The sequence below is a fragment of the Gasterosteus aculeatus genome, chromosome 5, assembly GCF_964276395.1.
Source record: "Gasterosteus aculeatus chromosome 5, fGasAcu3.hap1.1, whole genome shotgun sequence".
Lineage (NCBI taxonomy): Eukaryota > Metazoa > Chordata > Actinopteri > Perciformes > Gasterosteidae > Gasterosteus > Gasterosteus aculeatus.
This window is the reverse complement of record NC_135692.1, coordinates 7,423,250-7,446,922: the sequence shown is the minus strand read 5'-3', so window position 1 is coordinate 7,446,922 and position 23,673 is coordinate 7,423,250. Positions and strand designations below refer to the sequence as shown.

Sequence of the window (23,673 nt, the reverse complement as noted above, 5' to 3'; positions counted from 1 at the left end):
AGACGGACTCGAAAGATATTCTTATATATATCTTAAATTCAAGACGAAGAAAAAATATATTTATGTATTGATTATCAGCATAGTGGCTGTTTACAATATCAGACGTTTCCAGCTGTATGTTTAAAGAATATTTTTGTACTACATGATCACAACAACACCGAGTCTAGTATTGTTTATTATTAACGTCCACACTCAAATTAAAGATCTGCACTCACCTGCTAGAAAATCTGGTATGCTAATAATTCATTATATACATTTACACTAAACAGGAAAAACAATGAATAAATGGTATAAAATGCTTTATTTGTTGAAAATGCAGACGCAAAGTTACTCATTACACTTCAGTATTAAAATAATTTAATTATATTACAAATCGTCAGCCTAAATCTTTGAGAAAGATGAACTGTGGTAATTAAGACATTCTTTTTAAAATAAAACCCCATCTAGAGCATTTTTTGAGCAAACTATCAAAATAATTCATGAGATTTCTGCCAATCAAACTTTGATTTTAATGCGTTGGACGCGGCGCAGCATTAATTAGACCCTCTTCATACAGATCAGCTGAAACCTTTTTTACTTCATCTGGAGCGACGCCTCACTGTCACTCAAACTCGTTGTCACGCGTGGTCTGACCTTTGACCTCTAAAGAGCCACGTGGTGTCCTCAGAGGGAGATGTCGGAGGACACGTGCAGCTGTTGTCCTGGTTTCCACTTGCCGCTTCGTCTGCCTCCGTCCGTCCGTCTGTACGGCTGATTCCTTAAATCTTTAAACACACCGAGGGGAAAAGACATAATGTTATGATACCTGAAGTAAAACGTACTAATAACTCAATGTGAAAATACTTCAGTGAGAGAGGGTCAAACATCAACTCGAATGTACAAATTATCAAAGGAGATTCAGGGCTGACAAGAAGTCATAACAATGTCAAAATGTTAGAAAAATAACAATAATCCTCACGATAAAGCTGTAATTTCTTAAATTAAAAACTAAACCCAAATCTGATATTGTGAGAATAAAGTTGTAAAATGTTGAGAAACATAATCAAAGGTAAAGATGTGAATGTTAAATTAGCTGCAGGAGAGAGAAGCAGTAGGGGGGGGGAAGAGTCACCTCGTCACTGAAGACCGAGTCGCAGAAGAGCCGGGAGGAACGTTTGGCAGAGCGAGCCGTGAAGGGCACAGACTTAAGAGCTGGAGACCCAGAGACACAAGAGAGAGGAGGGACAAAAGGGACGTGGAGAGGAGGGACAAATGTGAAGACGAGAGGATGGAAAAATAAGAGTTAGCCTCAGAGGACAGGAAGGAGTGAAGGAACAATTCTCTGCTTTCTTTCCAGGACGGTTAGCCTAGCTTAGCATAAACACTGGAAGCAGTGAAGGAAACCGCTCAGCCCGACGGACTGCGGCTCCCTCTCCCACAAACAGCTCAATATTTGCATTTCCGAGTGAACGATTCCTTTAAGCCGGATAACGAGAGGAAAAGTGACGGCAATAAGACCGTGTGACTCGGCGCAGCTAAGACGTAGTGGACGGTGTCTCCGGCGGGGTGGCGGCTACCTGTGATGATGTCCTCGATGGCTCCGTCCTTGCCCTCCCTCACCAGAGGAGACACCTGCCTCCTCTTCAGCTCCGCTATCAGATCCATCTGAGGCGGTCTGGACGTCGCACAGACCTGAAACCATCAGGCTTTGGTTAGGAGGTCAGAGGTCAGACAGACTTCTTCCAGGCAATAGAAATAAGCTACGGAGCCAAAACTATGTTCCAAAAATGTACCTTAAGGTGGGTCGCACCATTGCAGAGGGAAGGAAATACAAATTGTGAACAGAGTTAGAGCTACTACAGAAACTCCCGTTGCGTTGATTCGGCGCACCCTTGTGGACTAAAGTGGGAGTGTCTCTGAGGACAGGAAGGAACACACATGTGTGTCAGCCGTTATAAAGACGTTACCCTTTTGCCCGTGATGTCGGGTTTGGGTGGAGTTGATGGAGCTTCACGGCTCGGGACCTTCATCCTCTGCTCGTTCTCCAGCTCCGCTTGCTGTCGGACAAAAAGCACTTTAAACCAGCAATCGGGAGGCCGAGCGGTGAGCGCCGTGACTTCATCCGAGCCAGGAACCGAGGAGGAACATTGACCTGGTACGCCCGGATGAACCTGACGAAAACCGGAAAGAAGACTGAGGGCGGCGTCGTCTTGGAGTTCTCTCCGAAGTACTCCACGGCGGAGTCGTACACATCCTGGGAAACAAAGCAAAATCTTCAGCTCCACGTCAGACGTGCTTATGTACAGCGTGGTCATCGCCGTGCGTTAACAAACGCCGACCTGGGCGGTCGTTCCGTCGGCGGCGAGCGAGTGAAGCAGCGCGGCGTTCCTGCCGAGGAAGTCCTGCAGCACGGGGCTGTCTCCTTCCACCGAGGCCTCCCTCCTGGTGACCTCCATGCCGCGCTCCAGAGCGCGCACGTCCTGCAGGACGCTGTCCAGGGAGACTACCAGAGACGGAGGGAGGTTGAGGTCCACTTTCACAGCTCCTCATTAGATGCACATACGTACATTCGTACCTCCCCCCCCCTCCTATGCTCACCCTGCGCCGCCTTCTCCAGGAAGTGCAGCTCGCTGAAGAAGCAGCGGACCTCAGGGTATTTCTCCTGCACGATGCCCACGATGAAGTGGAGCAGCGTCTGCTTCCGGTCCGTAGACTTTATGTCCAAAAGCTGAGTGAGGGACACAAACACAAGAGACGACGAGGTGACGTTTGTCCTCAGGGTGTCAGGGTGTCTAACAGCTGAGTGAGGGACACAAATACAAGAGACGAGGCGATACCCGTCCTGAGGATGTCCCCGCAGCTCTTCTACTCACCAGGTCTAAGCTCTGCAGGCGGAAGCCGCACGCTGCTCCTCGCTTGCTGCTGTTCATGAAGTTCCCGAATGCCAAGATGATCTACGCGGAGACACAGAAGTGAACCCTCAAGTAACAGCCAGTAGAATCGTGCGCATCATGGAGGTAAAATCACCAGACACCCAAAAAAAAGAAACAAACTTCAAAAAATGTAATTTCAAATAAAAAGCCGTTCTCTGTCTTCCTCAAATCAAAGTGAAACAGACTTTTCTACAGTGGCCCCGAAAGCTGAAATACAAAAATAAACATATGCAAATGTCAACAACTTTACAAAAGGACAGAAACGTGAATAATGACGTGTGCAGTATTTAGAAAAGCTTTTAAGTTTTAAGTTGACTATTGTGTGTTGTGTGTTTTTTGCTTTGCAGCAAACAAATACTTCATCGTTTCCTGAACACGAGGATTGTTAACCGACGTTATACAGACATGAAATAAACACGTAACATCTAACAGAGTGACAGTCGCATGAAGAGAAGATGAAGAGAAGTAAACACAATTGAACAATAAAGTCTTCTGTTCTCACTTCGAGGATTTTCTTCAGCTTGCCGGAGGATTTGATGGACATGGAGGCGGCGATGATGGCGTTTAGTTGCTGCCAGAAAGAGACAAATTCATTGATTATTACTGGTGATTAAATGTAAATAAAACACCACTTTAACTTGCTGCTGGCTCCGTTTATATTACATTTATTATTTAATTCATATGATATTAGTCTGATGTATTATGTCCGCAATAATAAATAATAAGTCCCCCCATGGGACTATTTCCTGGCGGAGGAACCCGTGTCTGCGGCGTACCCACCGGCTGTATCAGCTGCACGCTCTCGGGAAAGTTGCCCATGAAGGTGAGCGTGCTGATGCGCTGGGGGAGCCGCGGGATCTTGCTGAAGCGCACCATGAAGCGGTCCTCCTCGGCGAGCTCGTCCAGGGGCCTGCCCTCGCACTCGTAGCCGTGGATGAGCTTGGTCTCGTACTCCGAGGGGATGAAGCGCTCCAGCAGCTCCAGGAAGTCCAGGCTCAGAGCTGTCCGGTTGTACCTGCGAGGAGGGGGCCGGGTCAGCGACGTCACCCCGGGTCACATGACACCGGCGCCAGGCCTGGTTTTCGGGTACGTACGTCTCGATGGCGCAGCAGATGTCGGAGGCGGCCACTCCTTCCTTGCGCAGTGTGATGGCCAGGTTCTTGGCCCTGTTGGGCTCCATCAGAGACACCCGGGTGGGGGTCCTGGGGGCCGGCTTCATCTTCAGAGTGCCCAGCACCACGGGGGCCGGCTGGGCCTTGGTCTTGAAGTGCTCCTCAAAAGTTGCCATGTCCAGCTCCTGAAAAATAGAGCGAGGGCGGGTGGGGTGGAGTTAGAACTGATGCACGTAGTTATACATTGTACGTTGATGCTTTGTGTTTGAATAAAAATTTATCAATAAATTGGATTGAGTTTAATCTGTTTGAAGGTCAGAGGTCAAACCTGGAGAACTTGGTCGTCGTCCAGCTCGCTGAATACGGTCCCGGCCACCTGGTTGGACTTCAGCGGCTGCCAGTTCAACAGCGGCATCTGGTACTTGGTTTGTATCGTCTTCCTCTTCTTGAGACCTGGAGAATAAAAAATAAAATAAAAACTTGAAGCACAGGTTCATTTTGCTGACTTTTCCTTGATTGTTGCTTTGATTGTTATGGCTTCATGTCACTGCGTTGTATCTTATGTCTGATTGAACAGAACTTTGGCTGTTGTTTTGTGTGTATAAATACATCTGGATTTGCTGCTGTTATTCTTGTAACTTTGGGCACATCAATTAAATAACGTATTAAAGCGTCTTCACATATAAAGTTTGAGAATCTGGCGTGAGACTTCTACACAAACCAGCGTGTGTCGACTCGCCATCAGTCACAGTCAACGGGGGGGGTGGAGCCGCTGGTAGTGGAGGAGTAGTTGCGCTTGGAGGAGGTGGAGGAGGAGGTGGTGGTGGTGGAGGGGGAGCTTGCACCACCGCAGGGAGGAGAGAATGTGGCTCCGTGGACAGAGGACACGCCTCCCGGTTCTTACTCGAGTCGGCTTCTTCCTCGGCTGCAGAGGAAAGAGGAGCTTCAGATTCCCCTCTGATCTCTGCTCAGTTACAGAGATCAATGCGAGACATCGTGGTCTGTGGGGCCACTTCAGAAAAGTTAGACACCTTGAACTATTTAAAAAATCAAAAAGGTTCTGATCTACAGGCTCAGAACTAACAGAATATTTAGAATCTATAACTAAACCCGGTCACCAAAGATGCTTCCATCTCTTTTAAAATGTTTGAAAAATGACACACTTGACTCAAAAATGCAGCTTTTAAGTTTAAAACAGAGCTTCAAGATAAGTGAAAATAGTGATTGTGTTATCATGGATATCAAAGCTCCTTTACAGGAACACAGATTGAATGCATCTGAGTTCTAACAGAACCAGCCCCTCACAGCTGACCACACTCTGACCTTTCTGCGTCTCCGCGGCGACCACCTGGACGTCCAGGTGTCCCGAGGAGGAGCGACCCAGTCGGACCAGCCCCCGCTCCACCAGAGCCTGAACTTTGACCTCCAGCTCCCTCAGGGCCGCGGTGGATCGATCCCTCTCCAACTCCCTCTCTCTCTCCCGCTCGCGTTCCAGCGCTGTCTCTCTCTCTCGCTGCTGCAGGAGAGTCACCTGGCAGCTGGATTCCCGGAGGCTCTCCTGCGATACACAAGGAACAGCTGCGTGCGTTAATAACGAGGTTCTTACTAAGACACGGTACATGCTACATGTTCTCACTGTGTCCGATGAGCGGTACGGGCAGACTGGCGTACTAAGCAGCTGCATCCTCCCTACTGTCCACCGGGGGGGGGGGGGCGGGGGGCCTCAAGCCCCACCAAGGATACGAGCGCTGAAGATGACTGAAGATCTGAAAATGGAACCTGGGAAGTAGAAAGAGCATCTCGGGGCCTCTACCTTCAGGAGCTCCACCGCCTTGGTGGTCTCAATGAGCTTCTTCTCCATCTCGGAGGCTTTCTGCACGGCCTCCCTCTCGCTCTCCTGCAGCCTGGAGCTCAGCTGAGACATACAAGTCGATACAAGTCGATGTGCTGTGATTCCCTTCATGCACACTGTGCAGACGTGTGTGTGTGTAAGTGCGTCTACCAGTGTGTTGTGCTCCTGCAGCTCCTCCATGTGCTCCAGCAGAGCGTTCTTGGTCTCGGCGTCCTCCAGCAGAGCGCCCACATCAAACACGTTGTCCAAGTAGGCCTGGATCTGGACCAGCAGCCGGTCACTCTCCGTGAACTTTAACTTCTGCACGTCCAAAGAAGAAAAAGAAGAGGCCAAACTGCGTGATGAAAAAAAATGTTGTCTTTTGAAGGTTTCCAAAGTGACTTAAAAGGTTAAAGGTCAAACTCGCCTCAAGCAAATCGTCCAGCCCGTGCTGCGTGAACTCGTACTGGAGGTGGACCCTGAAGTTCATGTTTTCCACAGAGTGGACCACGATGTTGATGAACTGCATGCACGCCACCTGGAAGACGGACAAGAGTTATTGCATCCAAGTCTCAATACTGAAAGGTCCAATTGTCTCTGTTCATTTTATAAATACATATTACAAAACATAATAAATATACCTTGAGTAGGTAAGATGAAGATAATTAAAACTCAGCGGGAAGAAGACATGAATGCTGTTAGTCCTATTTACATGGTGAGATAATGTGCACTACTGCCTCTTGTGGCCAGAATGAGTGTTACAATAATTTCATAGATTAAAAAAACCCGTTTGTAAATCCGTAAAGTCTGTAAATCAGACTCCGCAGCATTTCTTTATGACTACGGCTCCATTAAGTCCATTAGTTGGTAATGAGAGAGATACACAGAGAGATACTCTTCAGCTTTACCATGAAGTCAATGTTGTTGTCTTCATGGCCAAAATACTCCATGAGCTTCTCAAACCGACTTTTCTCTCCACACACCTGGAAAAAGAGAAACAATCCAAAACGTCCCTTCAGATCACAGCAGGAGGATTGAAACCGATGATCAACAACCTTCTTTTTCTTTCTTTTGTGGTTAATTGTTGACGTTTTCAAATATGGGTGAAGTCCCTCGAGATGAGATTACAGAAACCAACGCGTGAGTGTAAGTCTGCACGTGCGCACACACGGGGGCAGTGTGCGCACGCGAGTCCAAACCAATGCTACAGCAATGTGTGTGTGTGTGTGTGTGTGAGAATCAGCTGCATTTCAGCAAACATGTGATGTAATTAAGCGCTCCTTCCACCCTACGCCCACTCCATCTCTGCCTCCACCCTACGCCCACTCCATCTCTGCCTCCACCTAGAGACACTCTGCCTCCACCCTACGCCCACTCCATCTCTGCCTCCACCTAGAGACACTCTGCCTCCACCCTACGCCCACTCCATCTCTGCCTCCACCTAGAGCCACTCCATCTCTGCCTCCACCCTACGCCCACTCCATCTCTGCCTCCACCTAGAGCCACTCCATCTCTGCCTCCACCCTACGCCCACTCCATCTCTGCCTCCACCTAGAGACACTCTGCCTCCACCCTACGCCCACTCCATCTCTGCCTCCACCTAGAGCCACTCCATCTCTGCCTCCACCCTACGCCCACTCCATCTCTGCCTCCACCTAGAGCCACACCATCTCTGCCTCCACCCTACGCCCACTCCATCTCTGCCTCCACCCTACGCCCACTCCATCTCTGCCTCCACCCTACGCCCACTCCATCTCTGCCTCCACCTAGAGCCACTTCATCTCTGCCTCCACCCTACGCCCACTCCATCTCTGCCTCCACCCTACGCCCACTCCATCTCTGCCTCCACCCTACGCCCACTCCATCTCTGCCTCCACCTAGAGACACTCTGCCTCCACCCTACGCCCACTCCATCTCTGCCTCCACCTAGAGCCACTCCATCTCTGCCTCCACCTAGAGCCACCCCATCTCTGCCTCCACCTAGAGCCACCCCATCTCTACCCCCACCCTAGAGACACCCCATATCTGCCTCCACCCTAGAAGCCTAGAATTAAAAACAGCTAGACAATAAACATTTTCTGACTCAAACCTCTAATTTAACAAACAATTTAATTAATGCAGAAATACAACAACGCTACTCAATGAGCTAAACGTTGCGGGTCGGACAGACTCGCTCTGCGTGGTTGCAGGGCAGCTTTCCAGCTCCCTTGACATCCACTAATAATAGACCCTCCTGGTTCAGGTCTCCTCTGATCCCGCGCGACAGTTGCTCCTTCCTCAGACGACAGAGGGCGCAGGAGAGGTCAGAGGTCACTCAACAAGCGGAACAACTGGGCCGAGCAGCTGACGGACAGGAGGGGGGTGGGGGTGGGATCCCCTTTATCCGGCTTCTCGGTGCACGAGAGGAGGACTGGTATGCGGGTGCTCTGACAGCAACACCACCTCTATGTTAAGCTTCAAACCAGTTTAGATTAAAGTGCAAATGTGGGCGGAGTCGATTGTGTGCAACACGACCCGCAACTAAAAGCAAAATATGCCATTGATGCGAAGTGAGGTACCATAATAAAAAGCCTTATGGTGTAAAGTTTAAAGACCTCTTTGAAGCTGTCGAAGGCGGAGAGGATGATGTAATGGCCTCCTCGCACCAGACACACGGCCGCCAGCAGCTCCAGCACCAACGCCTTCGTCCTGAGGAACACGGCGTACACTTACCCTCCATAGTTGTAGGTGTATATAATATATATATATATATATATATATATATATAAAATCAAATCAAGTAGATGCTTTATGTGAAGGGGTGTAATGGAGGTACCTGGGGTTTCTGTTGTTGAGGCTGAGCGTGATCTCGTTGACACAGTGGGGATGCTTCATCACCTGGTTGAACCCAGACTGACAACACACACACACACACACACAGACACACAAGTCATAACATGGATCATCTACAAGAGAATGTTTGATATTTAACCTTAAAGTGTTAACAGAGAGTTCCTAACTTATATTCTGCTTCTGTTTATTTGACTTTGCAGTCATTTAGAACATCATTCAACTTCATTACGGTAAATGAAATTTAAAGTGATCAACATTTAGACAATGATTCTTTGTTTGACTGTTTTTGCTGCAGCTAATTTAATTAAAGTAAAACAAACTATGAAACAATGTTGTAGAATTGACTTACTACTAAAGCTGAAACATTTTAATATATTTTGATGAAGTAATTTTTTAACTTAGTAACTAATTATAAATTAGTATTTCTTAATTAAGCATTACAGTAATTTTCTCCAGTAAATTGGATTTTTCTCAAACTAAATTGGTTGACATTCTATCTCATAATTCTCTTAAATACAACTTAGTGGTAAATAACAGTTGATTGGAATGTAATTTAACACTTGTGGACTTGTAGACTCATTATCCTAACATGGATTTAGCTTTTTTTTCTACTTAACGTCTGTTTTTGTGCAGAATAACTTCACACCATCCTGATTAGGTGATTCAACATTTAATCACCTGATAGTTCATTATGGCACGTAGACACATGATGCAGAGGTGAACATCGTCGCTCTGACTCACGACCCGGGAGCCCCGCCCCTTCCTGTTAGGAGGAGAGTTGAATCAGCAGGTGATGGAGGCTGCGCTCACGCCTCTGTTGTCCCTACGTCTACGTCATCCTTAAAAACAACATCTCCAAGATGTCTACTATAAAATACGTCTTCATCGAGCTCATCTAAAATCTTGATGGCGATGAGATGGGGTCAGGGGTCAATCTGTGAAGTTTTTCTAACATCAGTTAGAAAAGTTACTTTCTCATAGACGTCTATAGGACCATAGGACCAGAGGACCCCCCCCCCGTACTCACCTCACTGTGAAGGCCTTGCCGGCCTTGGAGGCGCTGTGAGTTGGTGAGTTACTGGCACTTCTGCTCAGATCATCCAGGGACTTCTTGTCGGTGGGCGGCGTGCCGTTGTCCAAAGCGTCCGCCTCGTACCTGCGGGTCACGTGATCAGAGGTCACACATTTGTGTAGCGAGCCGGACGAGAGGCGGACGAAGCCTGGACCGCTTCCCTCAGATGGTGGTAATGTGATGGCGGTGATACCTACGTGATGGCACTGTGGGCGAAGGACAGATAGTCCACCAGGACGTCCAAGCCGTGGTTCTCCTTGTTCAGGAACTCCTGAGCCCAACTTTAATGTGAGATAAGGAACAACAAACCTGCGTTATCGAGTGTTCGGAATCATTTAAAATGTCATCACATTCATCTAAATATTTTCTAGACTTCTACATATTCCTTGTTTCCTATTTTCTGCCATATACTTTTCCACGTATTTCCTTTTAGATGATCCTATTATTCCCTCATATATGAGAAATAAGACATTTTGAGACCATAAAAGTACAAACCAAAGCCCCAAAACTATTTATATACAAATATAAAAATATATACATTTTGTTTTATTATTATTATTTATTCATTTATTGTGTTGAAACCCAGACAAACATTTCTTTAAATCAAATGTGCTTCAGAAGCTTGAATATCTCTCGTATAACCAGACAAGGCCCTTGAGGATTGGAGGGAGACTCACCCGATGTAATTGGTCCTCAGGGAGATCTCCAGCTCTCTGAGGACCTGAGTGGATTCCTGGACGCGTCTCTTAAACTGACAGAAGGAAAGTTGTAAAGTCAGTAATCGCCTCATTTATGTTTATTGATCCGTATCTCCAAATTTAGCAATCACATGAAAAAGAGAAACCTCCTGCCAGTGAAACAAGCAATAAACACAGCTTATGAGAAAAGGCTATAATTATCAGAGGAAACGAGTGTAGAAATGAGAAATCGTAGGCTACAGATCAGATTGATGCTTTTAGGAATGTATCAACTAATGCCTTGTTACATGTTCTAATAATATACTTTCATAATATTACTGTCACCATGTTCCTGGTATGTGTCACATACTTAGTTTCTGATTTTATTTACTGGCAAAAGACTGGAGGAAACAATTATTCTGTGTGCGCATGTGTGTGCGTTGTGTATCATTGTCATACCTTCCGACCGACCCCCCCGTGATCCAGGTGGCTCTTCAGCTTCTCCAGATACGCCGACGGGGGATTCTTCACTTGAAACCGCTCCTGAAGAAGCGCGCACGCGCACACACACACACACACACACACACACACACACACACACACACATAATTACATCTGATTGCTGCATGGGGGGGGGGGAGAGACCAGACGGAGGTTGACTACACAGCGTCTTTTATGCAAATGGGTTTGGTCACAAGCAGCTTGCCGCAGTCGTCCTGCTGTACAGAGGCCGGCTTTCACTCTCTGTCGTTACCACGGTGACTAAAGAGCCGTTAGTCACCGAATCGATCGGCCCACACTGCCGTTGATTGTCCCATTTGTTAGTGGTTTTGTTTTATAATCAGAGACGTCACGCTGACTCCCACCTGGTCACAGATCAGATCCCACTTCTTCTCGTTGTCGTAGTGACTGAGGATCTCCACTTTGTCCGGAGGAAGATTCATCGTGTTCTGACAACAGAGAGAGGCAGAATCAGTCCAATCGGTCTGGAGCACATTAGCGTGCTCGGTACACTCCACACAGTGCAGCAGATCAATGGGGTTCAGGATCAATACGGGCTGCTGGATGGCAGAGACCAGATCCCAATTATTCCTCCATGATGTTAAACTATCACCTCTTGCACTGAATGCTATTCTAAAAATATTTTTCACAAAAATGAAGTAGAAGAGGGAACGTCGCCACGCGGTCGGGTAACGTCATCGGCGTGTAGTCACAAAAGATGCAGAAACTAATCTCTCGCTGGCTGTGAGAATAACTACGATCAACACTCTCGACTTAAACCTGCACAATGCGTCAGTGTGCTCCAGGTTTACAAATCCCTCCAACTCTGCTTCATCATGCAGATTTAAGTGGCTTTAAAAGCTTGAACCTTAAAAACAACATTGGAATGAGCTGTGATCCAAGGTCACGAGGCTCAGTCCGTCACTAACCAAACGTGCATCAATGCACGGTGCAGACGTCTAGGTGAAGTTCTACTGAAAAAGACTTTTTGAAGCCAGAACATCCCTTATCTTTAGATTGGTTCAACAACAAACTTCTTGTCTAGTACTCACGAGCGAGTAAAATGAGTTTCATCTTCTGTGTAAACACAGTAAACAAATCCACAGGTATTTACATTTCCATCCCCTGTTGGTAAATATGCAAAGGGTTATGTAAAGCACAAGGTGGGGGGGGGGGGGGGGGGGGGGGGTTGGATGTGGCCGGCCTCGTCCCCGTCCCACACAGAGGATTCTGACGCTCTAGTATTGATTCTCTGCCACTGCATCAGATAAATCCATCACAATGAGTGATGCTCATAAACAATATGAGTAAAAACACTGACACACAGTATTGTGTGTGATAGGATGGCGCTTAAGCCCCCCCGACACACACACAGATCACCCCCCTCACATGCAGACAGGAAGAGAAGCTCTGTGTGCTTCAGTCGAGGAGATGTGTTAGCTAGCAGGCTCCATCAGGTATAAATACTACATCCAGTCATTAATATGCGGTTTTGTACTATAGGACACAGAACGGATTCAACATTTTGTCCTTCTTGGTTTGGATCCCTTGGGGGGGAAATCATAGATAACTGTATCTTTCTTGATGCTACACAATTAATCATCATGATATGAAAGTTGCATACTGCACAGTAGTTGTGTCAACATTGTGACTATATTCTAAAGATTTGCATCTTTACATCCCAGAGAAATACAGCACAATGACTTGTTTTTCAATGAGGAACTGGTTGGGGAAAAGGTTGCCGTGTGGGTCAGAATAACCAAAGTGACAAAGTCAATACGAATTACTTTCGTGGGATATTGTAGATGTACAAGGTATTGTTTTTTGTAGGTATAGCTGCATACTCCGGATGGGACGACTGTCGGAAAGCTTTTGCTCAGTATGATCCAGATTTCCTGTTGAAATAAGCTTCATGCCTTCGCTCTGTGATTGAACGGTTTATCAGGGCTTTGATTGATCGTCTCTGACAAACCAGGTCAACATCACGTCAATGCCACATCCCATCATGCACCTGAGGGACTCCGCGGCCGAGACGGGAGGAATGCGGCTCGTCCTGCAGCGAGTCGTCCGACCGCATATTGAACATAGCTGCTTTGACTCCGCCCCTTTCTGCTCTGACTGTCACCAGGAAAGTGCTCGGCGTAGATGGAGGAGGGTTCATTAAGAAAAGAGTAATAAAGTATATTGAAGCAGAAGTAGTCATGAATAGACTAGTTTTGAAATTTAAAAAAAGAGTCACATTTAAGGGCCTGTGTGTGTGTGTGCGTGCGTGCGGGGGATCCTCTCCTTACAATAAACAGCCCCAGCCTTATACACTAACTGTTGACCAGAAAGAACAAACATTTTGTTTGCCTTTTATTGTTCAAGCCCCTCATTATAGGATTCTATACATCCTCCTTAGTACAAATATGGTCACTTCCTGTTCACTGGTTCCCAAACAAAACAACAATGTGACAACCTTAATCCGGCGCCGAACTCGAGGTTTCAATCATCAGTCAACAAAGCAGTGAGTGGCGTCACCATGACAACGACAGTCTGTGGGACCTTACACCCAGTAGACCCAAAGTCCATCACTTTGTAATATTTAACCTTCTCTAAAACGTAATATCGCTATGTATATAAGAAAGTACAGCTGAATTTGTATCTGTGATTTTAGCAAAAGTTGTTAAATTGTAAACAACCCCCCCTCTCCCGTCATTCCTCTGCAGTGAGCCTAATGCTGCAGTAAGCTCCAGCATAAAGGAGCTCTTATGTGTCTTTCCACAGAGGCCTCGTGTACCTGGCACTGTGCTAAGCTCGTCCTGAGGACGTGCACATTTCTAACATATTCAGAATTCTTTGTTTTCTTTGCACCGCGTTTGCCTGCTGCTCTTTCTGCGACTCACCAGCACTGCGCTGAAGCGTTGCTCCAGTTCCTCCTCCGCTGGCATCGGTAGTTTGATCCCCATTTGTCTCGGGTGGCCTGTGGAGCCCGGGAGGGACGACGCCTTGCCCTCCTTCCCCAGAGGCACCTCCATGTTCCCTGCTGCGTTTCCCATGGTCGTAAATACAACAGATACAAGAAAAAAAACTCCCCACAAACCTGCCTCAGCTAAAAGCGCAAAAAATATGTATATTTGAGGTTCTGGCCCCGTGACCTTTGGCTCCTTCCATGACCCCCGGCCTATCAACTCCAGCACCGCTCATTACACGTCCATGTTCTCGAACAGGGGAAAAGAAAGGGGTGAAATCCACCCGTGCCTCTGAACGAGATCCCGAGGCATTATGAAACCCTAGAGAGAGGGCAAGGGGATATCCTGAGAGTGACAGGCCGGGTGACAGCTGGCCAAAAGGGAGGTGGTAGAGTCCAGAGACAAGGCTGCAAAGAGAAGCACAAACAGACAAGATGAATTAGGAAAAGGTCACTCTTCTCCTCCTCACAGGTGGTCAAGCAAACTCTGGCAGCAAACTAATCCAGAAAGCTGCAGCGGTCTCTGCTGATGAGGGTTAGGTGGTCTTTGAAAGCCCCCCCACGCCCCATCTGCTGCGGGACGCTGGGAGTCTCTTTGATCTATGTCCAGAGGGGAGTGCGGGAAAGGCAGCGGTCCAGCAGACACCTTGTGTGTCTGACAGGGAGGGAGGGGGGAGAGAGAGTGAGAGAGAGACGGGAACATTGGTCCTGTCAGCGAGCAGCTCTCTGGGTCCTAGTGCATCCATGTATATGGAGACACATGTGTCTGACATCAACGGAGTCAGGATACAAACAACTCTAAAGATTCATTTATAATAAATGAAATAAACCACATAAAACATCAAAGCTGTATATTGTATGTATTTTCTTTATTTAACGCCTGATATCTCTTCCTGTCCAAAGAGCTCCATTAAATGCACTTTTACACTGTGTGAACACACGGACACACGCGTTTATTCTGTATTATCGGATTTCAACAGAATCAGACTCGGTGGCACCAATGATGAGCATTAAGAACTATATAGAAATAGATCTCTCTGATGGTTTCTTTTACTGGTCTATGATCAGGACTAAACTTATAATGTTTCACGTAGAGGATGAGGACTAAACTGAGACTCATCCTCTGAGACGGGTCTACATAGAATTTTATTCTATTTCAAATCTTTTAACGTATTTTTTATCCTAATGACCGTTTTTCTTTTCTCCTTGCTTGTTTGTGGTTTTATGTGAAGCAATTGTTGGAATGTACTATACAAATAAAATTGCCTTGCCTTCAGACCCGAGCCCCGTTCGTACCAGCGCGTTGCGTCATCAGAACCTGGTGATATGATGACGTCGGTAGTGCGGAGCAACCGGCGTGTCACTGAGAGAAGGGGCGGTGTTAATAAGTCATGAGCGTTACGCTGATACCTGCGAGTTTGACCTCACCTGGTCAGCAGCACACAGGACCCAATGAAGCGGAACCCGGGACACCGGCTACAGGAGAAGGTAACGTGGAGAAACAGGTGGAAACATCATAACACAATACAATACAATACAATTCACTCCCAAGGCGTCACTTTACGATGCTCTGCTTTTAGTGGATCTTCAGGACAGTTGTGTAATTAAGTGCGTAGGTGGGAGTGGGAGTGTTTGTAACGTTACATTAGAGGCCATGTTATCCTCAGTAACAGCGTCACACTGACATCTAGTGGTCAGACTGTCACATTGAACCAGGACGCAAATGACAACATTAAAATAAAAATCTCTTGTGTGTGTGAGTGAGTGAGTGATCTCCTTGCACACAAATGTCCACACAGAGGTCTTGAAAACACGTTACATCACTGAAAGCACCGGTTTTCCTCCACACCCGCCCTCTCCTGCAGCAAAGATCTTTTTTAGCAGAAAAGCCACGCTGGCCAGAAAAGAGAAAAGTCAGTGTCAGAAAGCTGCGCACAGGTGGGGCATAACAACTGAATAGTTGCGAAAGAACATGTCTGATCTGCTGACACCTTATGAACCCTCAGGTCGTTTGGGACGGGTCTACTTTCTGTTCCCAGTAAAACTAAAACATGGAGAAGCAGCGTTCACTTTTTCTGCTCCACATATCTGGAACAAAGTCCCAGAAAGCTGCAGGTCTGCAGAGTCCCTCAGCTGCTTTCAATCCAGATGAAAGACCTTTCTGTTCGCTGCGGCCTTTAAAGGACCATTTTTGGATTTCAAAATACTACACAGCAAATTGTATTCTTTTTAAAAATGTTTCAGTCAATCTCTTGCTTTATGTTTGGATGTTAATTGTTTTGTGAAGCACTTTGAGTCGACATGTTCTATACAAAAAAATGGCCTGGCCTTACACAAGACAGGATTAATAATATTGCTGCTACAAATGTGGAAAGACAAGTCTTTAAGTTATCAAATGCATTACAATTTAATCAAAGGCGAGTGGAGAATACCACACAAAGTTATAAAACACCTTGACAATACAGGTCTTGCTATATAAACAACAATATTAATTATGTTTGTATGTATTATAACAATTATGTTTGATCCGCTCAGAGGAGACTAAAAACAGGTCTGATTCTCTGGTAAAGTATTGAGAAAACTTAAATTTGGAGAGAAGAAGTTCAGTTTATAAAAAAGGTAACAAACAAACAAAAATGAAGTTCTCCTCTAAAAAAAGTGTGAAAATTTGATCATATTGATTAAGTATGAATATAGCAGATGATGTGTTCGCAGAGATATACAACATCCCCTTGTCAGCTGATGACTGAAAAACAGGAACTAAAGCGTGTTTTAGTTCGTAATGTATTGTTGGCTGCGAGTATTTAAAAAGCATTAATTACAACTCAAGACCTTTTAATCAGATATTTTTAACCTAGATGTTCGAATTTTAATTAAAAAAAATACTGCCCTGTAATGCCAAAAATGCAGGAATTAATTTAAGTTAATTTTGCAACATAAATAATAAACACTAGTATATCACAGTTGAAGTGATACAGATAGAATGTTCTATTTTGACTCTTTTTTACCATAGAAAATCAAAAAAAGTGTGTAATAGACAAACTAGAGGAAACAAAAAGTTATGAGATGAAAGTACAGTCAACTTTTTCAAGGTTAGTCCAAGTAAAAAGAAAAAAAATCCACAGATCAGGAAAAAATCATTTTCTATCACAGTCACATTAGACGAAATATGTAAAGTGGACACATTTTCTCATCCAATTCAATAGGGGTGGGAGTCTCTTGGCACCTCACGATTCGATTCAGAGGTCAACGATTCGATTCTAAACAGATTATCGATTCTAAACTGATAAAACGATTATCGATGCATCTCGATTTTCTAAATTTTCTCAAATCTGAGTTTGCTGCTCAGAGGTTGCTAATCACTTCCTACTTTATTTGATAAGTAAAGAAAATCAACTGATGAATTACCATCTCTAATTTTTTATAAGAGAAAAAAAAAAATCTGTCGTAAATATGATACGAAGAACCAATGCAGCTTGCATTTCAACACAATATGGAAGTAGCCTATGTAAAAAAAAATATTTAACAGATTCATTTTTCTTTTAAATGAAGAAAAAGCTACACTTAGTGCCGTAAATTAACAATTCAAAAGCCACGAATTGCCTGCGTGAAGGATTATTCGATTTCCGGAAACTGAAATATGACTGGAGGCGGCGCCTTGTTGTCGGAACACTTCCCGCTTCCGGGGGACGTTAGCGAGCGAGCCAGGAGCGCCGAGGCGGGAGAGGAGACGGAGATGGAGTTAGTGGCGAGGCTCTGCGGGGCCCGCCGGAGGCCCCGCCGGCAGCCCGAGTTGTGGACGAGCCTCGTCACGTCGTTGCGGAAGCGCTCGCCCACCAGCGCGTACAGGACAGGGTTGAGGCCGCAGCGGGCGTACGCCAGCGTGCAGGTGACGTACTCAAGCAGCAGGCCGCAGAAGGGCCCCGCCATCTTGCGCGACAGCAACACCGTGTACGGCAGCTGGAACGCCAAGAACACCAGCACCAGGGCCACCATGATCTTCAGGGTGCGCTGCCGGTGCCATTGCTTCCCCCGGCGCGACGCCCTCCCGTCCCACAGCACACAGGCTATGCGGGAGTAGCACGTCGCCATGACGGCGAGGGACAGGCAAAACACAGCGATGACGGCTCCGTTGGTGGCCACTTTGACCTGCTCGCATTTCACCAGGCCGCAGTAGGCCTCACTGTCGCGCCCCGCCAGCCCGGAGTAGAGGACCTGGGGGAAGCTGAGGAGCGCCGCCACCAGCCACACTCCCGCGGCCGCCGCCCTCCCGCCCGCCAGCATCCGCCTGCGCAGACGAAGCATCTCCTGGGCCCAGGCCACCAGCAGGTAGCGGTCCACGCTGATGCAGGCCAGCAGCAAGAGGCCGCTGTAGGTGTTGATGGCGTAGCAGGTGCGGACGACAAAGTCGAGGGCCATCGAGGGGCTCCAGCCCAGCGTGTCGGCGGCCTGCAGCGGCAGCGTGAGGAGCAGCAGGAGGTCGGCCAGCGCCAGGTGGAAGAGGAAGACGTCGGTGACGGAGCGCAGGCGCAGCCGGCGGTAGAGGGCGAAGGTGGCGATCACCAGGCCGTTCCCAGTCACGCCCAGCAGGAAGATCAGGGCGAAGACGCAGACCTGGAACGTCTTAATGGCGACCTCCTGATCGGCCTTGGCCTCGCAGAAGTCGGAAGGCCAATCGTCGGAGTATGAGACGTTGCTTGTGTTCCCCAACGAGTTGTTAAAGTCATAGCTGTCGAAATTGTTGAAGTCGTAGTCGATACTGAGGTCCATGGCTGGTTGGGGAGGACATCAAAAACATTTAAAGTCTTTATCTACTGTGTGTAATGACCATTATATAAAACGCAAAATGTATAGATGTTGGTTAGCAGCTTGAGTTAAGAGAGTGGGCTGTGAGTTTGGACACTTATTTATCATAATTTGTTGATTGGTTATGATATCTGAACAAGCTCAAAAAATAGGTTTTTGTTGTTTCTTACATTTTTAAAGCTTTTGAAGTCAATTATTCTGGAATGAGTTGTTGTAGTCCGGCAGATTGAGAATCACTCATGACTTGGTGATACGAGCACCAAATTTGGCATGAAGGCCTACAAACTACTTTAGAAAATCCACCGGAAAGAGATGGCGGCCATTTTTCAAAAAGTGGAATAAAGGTTTTTCAGTGTAGAACTTGAATGGCTTGACATATTTTGTTAATCTAGACATCCAATTGGATGTATTTTAACAAAGAATTTAATGGTGGTAATAGAAATGCAATATGGCTGCTATTTTTCAAGATAATGGCCCTTTGTTAGACATGATGCGTCTTTCTTTGATCAAAGATAAAGTTTCTGATGGATGAAGTATTCTTTTTTATCCTAATTAAAATGTTTTTTATGATTAACATCATCTATTTAAATTCACATTTTATGCCATTGCATAAATATTACATATATGTGTATTATATCCCCAATTGGAGAAGCTTTCTGCAAGGTAAAGACAACGAGTCTGAGCTTTTTCAGTTTCTGACCTACAAAATTGTGAGTGTGTAGGAAATGTTGCAATAGTGACTAAAGGGGAACAGGAGTCTGGAAGGCTTAAGTCCTTGCAACCACGAACCACCGGTGAAAACAAACTTTCAGTACAGATCTATATGTTTTCGTAGCTGATGAAATGTAAAATTTCTTTAATAATGAGCAGATAGCTGCTTCTGATCAAGCGGAACATTGGGCCTGTGAAGTGAAGACTCATTTGTTCAGGCTAGCGTTTGGTAGCCTACGTCTTTTACTCTCCTGATAATTTGTCTTTTATATTGACTGTTTTACTGTCTATGCACATTGTAAAGCACTTTTTGAACTTGTCTGTGAAAAGCGCTGTACAAATACATTTTACTTACTTACTTCTGATCTGCCACTTCTGATCTGACCTGGGGGTCAGCAGTAGGATTACATATAAAGATTGGACAATATCCATAGAATCCACTGAAATATATTACGCCTGAGACTAAAGTTCATATTCTTCCTTGTTTTTAAATAATTTGGGCCAAATGACATCCCACGACCTGAAGAAAGAAATCCTTCTGTCACGATCATTGTGAGTTACCTTCTCACAACAGTAGACTTGCGTGAGGAGTTTTAACTTCATTGTTCAAAACAAAAGCAGCCGGGTTGATTTTGAGCAGAAAGCTTCATGCCACGATATCAGGAAGTACACTCATGTTGAAAGTGATAATTCGTGCAGCCTACCTTCGGACACATTTGAGTCATTTGGTCGCGGCATGCGTGACACTGGCACCCGGTCGTTGGCACGGGACGGCTCTCCAGATCAGTCAGCGTCGCGTGCTAACGGACCAATTGGAAATGATAAAATACTCTATATTTTTTGAAAGTGTTGACATAAAAAGGATATGAATTTAAGTTCTTGTTACAGTGAGAGGCCTCTTCGCTCCATGCGGGTTTACAACAAGGTAATAGTTTCAACTTCATGTTTTAATATAACAAGAACTTAAAAGAATCAAATCAAGAATTAGTCTTATTAATCCGAAGACTTAACCATTATACTTTGTACAAAATACTGTATGTACTGTATGACAAATTTACATTTTTTTTAAAGTAAAAAAATGATACGCATCATTTTTTTACTCTTATTTGAGGAGATAAATCTTCCTGTGTCAATATGTACTGTATGACAAAGTATAATGGTTAAGTCTTCGGATTAATAAGACTCACTTTAGTAGATATAAATAAGCGCTATAGCATAAATTCATAATTCTGTACATGTGAGACATGTGTACCATGGAGACATTGTGTCCTTTCACACCAGAACTGTAAAACCACATCCGTTGTCACACATATTTTTCAATGCCGAAATTCACAAATTACATGCTTTAACACAATATTGGCTAACGATCTAATTATTATTACAAAGAATTACAGGAAGGAAACGCCCTGTGGGTGCTGATAACACCTGGACTGCACCTTTACATATAGTTTAATTATCAGATGTGTAATCTATCGGCAGCGGCCTCGGCAGCATGTCTTTCTAAATAATTTTAAGCCAGTTATGATTGTATATAGTGTTTTCCTTGCTTGTCAAATTCATTTAGATCCACATGACGTCTGATCATTTGTATGAGTCACATTATGAACAGTAATAAACCAACAATATCAGGAAATTACTGATTCCTCTGCGATCTGATGAGCAAGCTTGTGTCGGTTGTTTCAGCAGTTTTATGTATAATTATATATATATATATATATTATTTGAGATTTAAACAAATTTGGCTAGTTGATGGATCTCCAGATATAAAGACAATGTCGCAATTAAACAAATACACGCAAATGCAGATTTTTTTTTTACGTGTAAACGCCGTCATGTTTAAAAATATATTTACTGAAAAATTACATTGATATAGATTTGCATTTATACACACACACGATAGAAATGGTTGAGCTAAATATTCAACACAGTTAAGCAGTCTGCTTTATAATCTTAGTTTCTGTTACCTGTAACGTTCAGCATCTCAAAAGCTTCCCCACAGTCTCTGCAGTAGAGATTTGAGGATCTGCCAGTCTTAAAAAAGGCTTGTGGGCAAAACCATGACCGCCTCCAGCCAATGACAGCAGCTCTGTGTTCTGACCTCGACTTGCCCTCTGGAGAGACTTGTTTACCACCAGGTGTTTTCAGGTGCTTGCACATCTCGAAGACTGATGTTTGTTTAATCATTTCTGCTTATTATACTCGGTTTATTGTTCATCATTGCTGCAACATTGCTGCGTTTATATCGTCAATGCAACTGCATGTGGATTTTTGCACAGTAATTATAAATCGGTAATACGTTTTTAAGAGCAACAAAAACATCAATTTTTTTAGACAAGTTTTCCCTTTCCCCGACGTCGCAATAATAGAATTCAGTGCTTTTCACAGATCAGGCTCACAAACATTTACATTTGAGGCCGTGAACACTGGCGGGCACCGAGGCAAGGTCACGACCCGCAGCTGAGCCTGAGTTGAGAAATAGGTCGAACAGATCAATGCAAGAGAAATGTTTGAGTCCAGCTTTTCACACTGACTCAGTCGAACATTAAAAATCTTGCAGAAGCAAACGTTTCTTAATCGGCTCCACCAACAAGGATGCTAAATATTTCTAGGAAGTCCTTATAGATGGAAACAGTGTCAAGGCAGTGATAAACTAGAGCAGCTGCTAGGAGGATTGGAAAGAACATGCGGTCCACAGTATCAGTGTGAGGACCTCTAATAATAAAGTGGTCATTGTAATTTGTCAAATTCCTTTATCCGCCATTCAAAACAAAATATTGTTTGATAAAATGTTTTTCAGAGACGTTAACCAGGTCGGCACCGTGAGAAACCAACGTCCCGCGAACACAGGAGGGTTGTTTACGCCTCAGATGTTGACGACTCTTCATCCACCCGGGTGGCTGAGTCAAACGTCAAACCCACGTGTTTGTTTGTGCGGTTGTTTTAAAGTGATGTGAAACTGGCAGCCTGTTGTTCAACCTGAGAACACAAGTTTCTCAGTTCAGTTCATTTTGAGCCCGGATGGACTTTGTCTCTCAAGTTTATTACTGACATTTGAATTCAAGAAGATTAAGACGCTTTTCACTCGCTTTCTTGATTCATAGAGCCAGCGATCTCTAGCTTAGGTGGAAATACTTTAGAGCAGATGTTGCAAACTGGTGGACCGCAGTCCGGATCCGGCGCAGCTTTGGTCCTCACTGTTGCACAGACCAATAGCATTGAATAGATAGCGGCAAATTACAAATAAAAAGCCGGTAGGAGGAGAAAGAAAGTTAGCTAAATGAGAAAAAGGAGACAGAGAAAGTGCGAGAAAGGGACGGGTGGGAAAGATGAGGAACAAATGCCGCTCTCCATTCCTGCTTATATGCTTATACCAATTTCACTGGGAGCACTTCTAAACAAGCTACAGTGTTTACATGTATTATTTATAATTGGTCAAGACTGTGGAGTTCAAATGTGAAACATAAGGGGAAATTCAAGTTTCATGTTTTTATCCCTTTTTTCTGATTTTTTCTGATTTGAAGCACTTTATTTGAACATGCAGAATTTTCACAATTTATTCATTTATTGTATACACATGTATTTGGTAATGAGACAGTCATTTATTGTGTAATATATATATATATATATATTTCGTTAATGAGACATCATTTCTTTTTGCAGCTATACTTTATGTCCTTTGTTACGTGACAATAAATATTGTCAAAGTTTTTGAATCCTACTGGAGTCATTTGATTTGTCAGCTGTGTGTTGATTGTGTATTGGTCGATTCTACAAATCTTCTCTAACTAAACCTCGTTACATTGAAGTTAAACACCCCTGCTTTAGAGCATACATACATTATTTTTATATTGTGTATTTAGTGTCCCATTCCAGTCTTCAATGAGATGGCTTAATTGCAATTATGAAGTTGCTTTTATTCTTCACATTTTGCCATTTTACCTCATTGAAGGGTGTTTTGTTATTTTACAAAACTTTCCACACTGAAGGTTCAACACAAGCTATTAAGAATATTTTCTATATCTATGATGTAGTAATATTAATGCTGGATTCTACCTTTATCAAAGTCAAAAGAGTTGATAAATTATGGAAAAACCTCTGTGGCTTTATCTATCAATCACTTGATTGACTCATCTAAGCTCCAACTGACAGGCAAAATGTGCAATCAAAACTAATCAACAATTAACAATGATGGAATATCAAGTTGATGACCTCATTGTCACACTTCTATCCTAAAATTCAGTCAGCCTGGCACAGGGCATGAGGACCACA

The 23,673-nt window shown here is 44.8% G+C and overlaps 2 protein-coding genes across 6 annotated transcripts; both read right to left on the bottom strand.

Moving 5' to 3' along the window:
* Positions 1–284: 284 nt before the first annotated feature.
* fmnl1b (formin-like 1b) lies at positions 285–14,571 on the bottom strand. Of its 4 annotated transcripts, none has more exons than XM_078102873.1 (27): positions 13,823–14,571; positions 11,303–11,386; positions 10,896–10,979; positions 10,437–10,510; positions 9,957–10,040; positions 9,715–9,843; positions 9,366–9,450; positions 8,671–8,747; positions 8,450–8,543; positions 6,764–6,838; positions 6,283–6,393; positions 6,027–6,176; positions 5,838–5,939; positions 5,348–5,582; positions 4,746–4,949; positions 4,353–4,477; positions 4,007–4,209; positions 3,693–3,927; positions 3,415–3,483; positions 2,853–2,933; positions 2,578–2,707; positions 2,319–2,482; positions 2,132–2,233; positions 1,947–2,036; positions 1,557–1,671; positions 1,112–1,191; positions 285–764 (listed from the first exon to the last, which is right to left on the bottom strand). In XM_078102873.1, the coding sequence occupies exons 1-27, from the start codon at positions 13,973–13,975 to the stop codon at positions 759–761; spliced, it is 3,141 nt and encodes a 1,046-aa protein (XP_077958999.1). In that variant the 5' UTR covers positions 13,976–14,571; the 3' UTR covers positions 285–758. The 4 variants fall into 4 exon arrangements, with proteins under 4 accessions (XP_077958999.1, XP_077959000.1, XP_077958998.1 ...); XM_078102874.1 differs by having other exon boundaries at positions 4,764–4,949; XM_078102872.1 differs by lacking the exon at positions 1,112–1,191.
* A 1,698-nt stretch (positions 14,572–16,269) lies between these two features.
* Positions 16,270–23,117, bottom strand: ccr10 (chemokine (C-C motif) receptor 10). 2 transcript variants are annotated; one of them, XM_040175857.2, is made up of 3 exons: positions 21,369–21,419; positions 20,109–20,204; positions 16,270–18,659 (listed from the first exon to the last, which is right to left on the bottom strand). In XM_040175857.2, the coding sequence occupies exons 2-3, from the start codon at positions 20,140–20,142 to the stop codon at positions 17,503–17,505; spliced, it is 1,191 nt and encodes a 396-aa protein (XP_040031791.2). In that variant the 5' UTR covers positions 20,143–20,204; positions 21,369–21,419; the 3' UTR covers positions 16,270–17,502. The 2 variants fall into 2 exon arrangements, with proteins under 2 accessions (XP_040031791.2, XP_077959002.1); XM_078102876.1 differs by lacking the exon at positions 20,109–20,204 and having other exon boundaries at positions 21,369–23,117.
* Between the last annotated feature and the right edge of the window lie 556 nt (positions 23,118–23,673).

Coding starts and splice junctions, on each gene's coding strand:
- fmnl1b (XM_078102872.1), bottom strand. CDS start 13,975: ATGGGAAACGCAGCAGGGAACATGGAGGTGCCTCTGGGGAAGGAGGGC. Junction 8,748..9,365: donor GTGCCATAATGAACTATCAG/GTGATTAAATGT, acceptor GTGTGTTGTCAG/TCTGGGTTCAACCAGGTGAT. Junction 2,234..2,318: donor CCGACGGAACGACCGCCCAG/GTCGGCGTTTGT, acceptor TTTGTTTCCCAG/GATGTGTACGACTCCGCCGT.
- ccr10 (XM_078102876.1), bottom strand. CDS start 21,588: ATGATTAAACAAACATCAGTCTTCGAGATGTGCAAGCACCTGAAAACA. Junction 18,660..21,368: donor TGAGATGCTGAACGTTACAG/GTAACAGAAACT, acceptor CTCCCCAACCAG/CCATGGACCTCAGTATCGAC.